This window comes from Chiloscyllium punctatum, chromosome 45 (genome assembly GCF_047496795.1).
Source record: "Chiloscyllium punctatum isolate Juve2018m chromosome 45, sChiPun1.3, whole genome shotgun sequence".
In the NCBI taxonomy this organism is placed as follows: domain Eukaryota; kingdom Metazoa; phylum Chordata; class Chondrichthyes; order Orectolobiformes; family Hemiscylliidae; genus Chiloscyllium; species Chiloscyllium punctatum.
The window spans coordinates 47,338,530-47,344,529 of record NC_092783.1 but is presented as its reverse complement, the minus strand read 5'-3'; the positions used below and the strand labels follow the sequence as shown (position 1 = coordinate 47,344,529).

Here is a 6,000-nt window from a genome sequence, read left to right as displayed (position 1 = left end):
ATATCTGCCACAAATTCACCTGCACCTCCACACACATCAGTTACTGCATCCGCTGCACCTGATGTGGCCTCCTATATATTGGGGAGACAGGCCACCTACTTGCGGAACGTTTCAGAGAACACCTCTGGGACACCCAGACCAACTAACCCAACCACCCCGTGGCTCAACACTTCAACTCCCCCTCCCACTCCACCAAGGACATGCAGGTCCTTGGACTCCTCCATCGCCAAACCATAGCCACATGACGGTTGGAGGAAGAGCACCTCATCTTCCGCCTAGGAACCCTCCAACCACAAGGGATGAACTCAGATTTCTCCAGTTTCCTCATTTCCCCTCCCCCCACCTTGTCTCAGTCCCAACCCTCAAACTCAGCACCGCCTTCCTAACCTGCAATCTTCTTCCTGACCTCTCCACCCCCACCCCCACTTTGGCCTATCACCCTCACCTTAACCTCCTTCCACCTATCCATTTCCAACACCCCTTCCCCAAGTCCCTCCCCCCTCCCTTTTATCTTAGCCTGCGGGACACACTTTCCTCATTCCTGAAGAAGGGCTTATGCCTGAAACATCAATTCTCCTGCTCCTTGGATGCTGCCTGACCTGCTGCGCTTTTCCAGCAACATATTTTCACCTCATTAAGTATATTGAAGGCTGAGAATGGACAGATTTCTAATCAGTAAGAGAATAAAAGGGTTGTGGGGAAGGGGCAGGAAAGTGGAGTTGAGGGTTATTAGATCAGTTATGATCTCATGAATGGCAGAGCAGAGAGGTGGGCTGAAAGGCCTCCTTCTGTATCTACACCTTATGGTCTTCCAGCCAATGGACCCAACTAGCCTCCATCCGCAACATGACAGTTGTGTGATTCTGAGTCAGGGTTGACAGGCAGATTTCCCGGAATTCTGGAGTTAGTACAATTACAACAAAGAGGGGGAAAAAAAAATCACCGTCCTTTCAGGCAAGGTGGGTGGAAGCGGCGGGGTTTCCGAACAAAAGCCCGGGTGACGACGTGCTCTGCCTGAATGGAGCAAGCTTCCTCGTTGAAGCCGCGGCTTGTCCACTGCGGAGTGGCGAGGAGGCGGGGCTCATGGGAGGGTTGTGGGGGGGAAAGCACGCGCGGCTCTTTAAAAGGTGGCGGCTCGCGCTGAACGCCTCCAACTGTCATCCCCAGGAGCCCTGCGCGAGAGCGTTTGTCTGCGCCGGTTCGTTATCATCATGCCCATAGCGTCAGCCGCGCAGTCGGCGGCAGCACCGCCGCTGGGCAGCGCGCGCTTCGCCGAGTATTCCTTCGCCCAGCCGCAGCCGGAGGATTTAACCCCCCGCCGCCAGAGGCCGGGGCTACCGAGACGTCTGTCCGGTGACATGCGGTCCGGGGAGCTCATCCTGCGCTGCGTCCTGCTCGGGGGCAACTGCAGTGAGATGCCGGCGCACTCGGCTAGTCCCGGTCTGGTCAAGATGGCCAAAGCAGGTGGAGGAGCTGGCGGTGGTGCAGGAGCGGGAGGAGGAGGAGGAGGAGGAGGGATGGCGCAGGGCCGCCGGGTCAGGGTGAAGCAGGGAGCCCATCGACCCCGAGATGTCCGGACCATCTTTCACCAGACGGAGGATCCCAGAGTCCCGGAGGAGAAGGGAGAGGGGCATTGCTTCGTTCGATGTTCCGTGTACACTTGGTGCGATTATTGTGGCCAGCAGATCCCCTTGTGCAATGAAGCTGCCAGGTGTAAAAGTGAGTTCCTTGCAATTGTAATTCCACGGCTAATATATCGATTGGACTAAAATCGACATTGCATTTTTGCTAAACGTAGACTTCACTAACTACTCTGACAGGTGAGGGTTTTTGGGTTTGTTATTGTGGATCAATGAAATCCAACCGTAAACATGCTGACACCGTTCCCACGCCGCTGCTTGTTTGGGTGTGAAACTATTTGCTGGTTTCTGTCATCTGAGTTACCCCGATTTTGATTTCATTTTCTTCATCACAAGTCACCAATGCAGAAACCCCTCTTCTGCTTCGACCCACCGTATCACGTAGAAATCTGGAGGGTGGTGGGGGGAAACTGTGTGTTTTAGTGAAATATGCCCGTCGTAACAATACACTTGCGAGCTCTTTGTTCAACTCAGAGCACACATCTGATTTCGAAAAAGGTAAATCAAACAGTGTGGAAACCCAGTCCCGTCACAAGCACAATAGTATGGGTTTTCAGTGGACTTTGAGTTCCAAACAGGTTATGGTCAGCTTCTTCCCACGGTGACCCCATGAGTGCAGGTTGGATTTGGAAAGATGTATGACATCAAGGGAGGAAAGGCAGGAAAACTGCCAGAGTGGGAGGGGAGGGGAGAAGAGCTGCCTCTGAACTTGCAACCCCACTTGGGATTCCGACCTCCACTTTGGAAAGCCTTGGAGTGTTCTGCTTCATGTCCAGAAATATTACTATTGTTACATGTTTTGGTTGTGCACTTCTGTTGACATTTACCATTACAAATTATTGTGAACATTTTCCATTCGTTGTTGTATTGCTAAGGGGGTAGTCACAGATCTTGATGACTAGCCTGCTGTGTGGAGCAAGCTTCTGAACTCTCCTGTCCATGTGAAATCCAATGAGTGTTTATCTGTCTCACCAATTGACCATAGGAAATGCAGAGGGCGTTTGAAAGTTAAGAAACAATAGTTTAATCAAAAGAATTTAGTGTGGTAAAATACTACTGGATTTCCTTCATGCTAATTGACTTTTTTTTTGTTTGTTGGCTAAAGGACAAATTTCTCACTCTAACTGTAGAAATTTTGTCTTGTTGATTACATAAGTCAGGGAAACATGGCAACACTGTTTTTGGTCTATAGATCGGTCTGTATGGCCAGAACAACTTTATAGTATGTTCAAAACAGTGAGCATTTCTGTTTTCAGAAGTGTTATTTGTTGTTTATGGATAATGTATTAAGTGTTTCTGAATGCAGCAGTACATGCAATGACATATGACTCATTTCACAACAAGTTCTGTTCCATTTAAACTTGATTGATTTCGACCCATTTTAATACCATTAATTACTGTCCAATTTAATCCTGAGAAACAAGATAACAACTAAGAAGACTAGTTTCATATTAAAGAATTCACCTACTTAGAATATCAATCTCTAGAAAATAATTAATAAAGTATGGTAATAAATGGCAATAGTCAGGTTTGCAGACCGACTTCAGGTAAGTTTGGGATTCTGAGTGATATTTTTAGAATGGGTCTAAAAGTCTAAGTGGCTCATCTGGTTATTCGCAAGTAGGCAGTAAAGTAAACTCCTATCACTCATTGATTAAAAGATGCAAAACCAGACAAAAGGAGAAATTCTAAAACAAGTCACTTACTAAAAAAAATCCAAATTGATTTTCAGATTTAATCATTTATTTTGAAAATTCCAGAGAATTTGGAATAGAGATCCCACACAGCTCCCTAGCAGATTCTTGGAAACAACCAGTTATGTAAAGATTTAGCACAGCTTCAACCTTAATGCATGCTGGAATAAGATGGCTACCCATCCCTTCAGTTCAAAAATCCCACTCAAATAGGTGGCACAATTCTGTAATGTTCTGGGACATCTTAATCTGTGACATCAATTCACCTTGTTCATGAGAAGGAAATAGCATTGAGAATAATAGACTTTGCATGTCTGATACCTTCTCTGCCTCCTGACTGGACTTTCTACTGCAACCCTTTTTTAATATGGAGACTATTTGGTATCTTCCAAAAGTTGCTGCTGGTTCTGGGTCTTGCTAATATGTTTATTTCTCCTTGTTTCTCTGCACCATGGGTGATGAGTGTCATTGGACTACGTCTACAGAATTGGCTCAAAGGTAGAAGACAGGGTGGTGGTGGAGGGTTGTTTTTCAGACTGGAGGCCTGTAACCAGTGGAGTGCCACAAGGATTGGTGCTGGATACACTACTTTTTGTCATTTATATAAATGATTTGGATGTGAGCATAAGAGGTCTAGATAGTAAGTTTGCAGATGACATCAAAATTGGACAGTGAAGATCCTGATTATAACAGGATCTTGATCAGATGGGCCAGTGGGCTGAAGAGTGGCAGATGGAGTTTACTTTAGATAAACATGAGTTGTTGCATTTTGGGAAAGCAAACCTTAACAGGACTTATACACTTATTGGTAAGGTCCTAGGGAGTGTAGCTGAACAAAGAGACCTTGGAGTGCAGATTCATAGCTCTTTGAAAGTGGAGTTACAGGTAGATAGGATAATGAAAAAGGCAGTTTGGTTTGATTTCCTTTATTGGTCAAAGTATTGAGTGCAGGAGTTGGGAGGTCATGTTGCGGCTGTACAGGACACAGGTTAGGCCATGTTTGGAATTCTATGTGCAATTCTGGTCTCCTTCCTATTGGAAGGATGTTGTGAAACTTGAAAGGGTTCAGAAAAGATTTACAAGAATGTTGCCAGGGTTGGAGGATTTGAGCTTTAGGGAGATGTTGAATAGGTGAGGGCTGTTTTCCCTGGAGCGTGGAGGCTGAGGGATGACCTTATAGAGGTTTATAAAATCATAAGGGGCATGGACAGGGTAAATAGACAAGGTCTTTTTCCCTGGGATGTTGGAGTCCAGAACTCGAGGGCATAGGTTTAGGGTGAGAGGGAAAAGATATAAAAGAGACTTAAGGGGCCACCTTTTCATGCAGAGGATGGTGCGTGTGTGGAATGGGCTGCCAGAGGAAGTGGTAGAGGCTAGTACAATTGCAACATTTAATGGATGTATGAACAGGAAGGATTTAGAGGGATATGGGTTGGGTGCTGGCAGGTGGGACTAGTTTGGTTGGGATATCTGGTCGGCATGGACGAGTTGGACCAAATTCTTTTTCCATGCTGTACATCTGTATGACTCTGGGGAACATCAGAAACCGAACTGGTCCTTCGTAATTTGCACAGTCAGCATTTGCATCTCAGTGCAGTGGGATATGTAGGCTCATGACAATGCAGCTCATGGAATCACTGTGAATGTGGAAATTTCGACATAGTAGGCCTTTCTTCTATGATTGCAGCACAAGTAATGCTGCACAAATACATTGAGGTTAAGTGCAGCAGGATTACTGACCACTGCCATTCTCAACACCAAAAGTAAAGGCAGCAGCCTAGAAGAGCCTGATGGTGAATACTTGAAGTTGAAGGGAAAAGGAATGAGCTTTGCATCATAGTATGATCTATGAAGCCTTTGATTGTCTTTATATGCATTTTAGCCCATGTGTGACTCTTCTAAGATCACCTGCCACACACACGCATTCCTATTGTGGTGATTCAGTACCTTGCCTTGACTGTCGGTCAACAGGATTGAATGTGGCCCACTCCCCTCACCAACCCTTCAGAATTACAGTCCTGACTGATAACTGATCTATCTGTGGCTCTCCCTGACTGGTTTCATTGAATCTGCAGGACTGACCTTGGTCCACTCCCATCCTGTAATTAAATTGAACTCCTGACTCTGAATACTCAAGTAGCAGGTTGACCATGCTCGAACCCCTATTCTGAGATTGGATAATGGCTTTGATTCCAGTGGAGCCTTCTGACTGAAGGCTGTCTCCCTTGGCTTAATTGAGGACTGCTGTCCTGCGACTTTGACACATTGCCGTTTGATTGTGGCTCAAGCAGTTTGCTCCATAAGCTGCTGGCATATTCTGTTGGTGTGATGTTGACTTAGCAATGTGCATTACAGCTATACATCCACTCTCAGGCTGCCTTGCCTTTTCTGTATTAAAAGGCAAGGGACAATAGTAATTCCTGAATAAGGCAATGATGTACAAAAGGCAAAGTAAGGCAAGGATGCTGTGAGCTTCAAAGTAAGTGCAAAAAGAGTGAGTGCGAAGAGCTCTGAGATGCACTCTGCTCTGATGGGTGCCTGTCTCTGCACACAATGTGACCTAGCAGTCACATTACAATGAAAGCAGTGGGTGAATTTCAAGCATGCAGTATTGAAGTGCTGAACCGTGTTTTGTGTGGCCCTGAAATGTGCCATGATAATGTGGT

The 6,000-nt window shown here is 46.1% G+C and overlaps 1 protein-coding gene across 1 annotated transcript in view; it reads left to right on the top strand.

The window, feature by feature from the left end:
• The first annotated feature begins 1,132 nt into the window (after positions 1-1,132).
• rassf5 (Ras association domain family member 5) overlaps positions 1,133-6,000 on the top strand; it is a 125,844-nt gene continuing 120,976 nt past the window's right edge. The window contains exon 1 of the mRNA XM_072563677.1: positions 1,133-1,719. Within this exon, the coding sequence (XP_072419778.1) occupies positions 1,212-1,719 (508 nt within the window). The 5' untranslated portion in view covers positions 1,133-1,211. The remainder of the gene's footprint in view (positions 1,720-6,000) is intronic.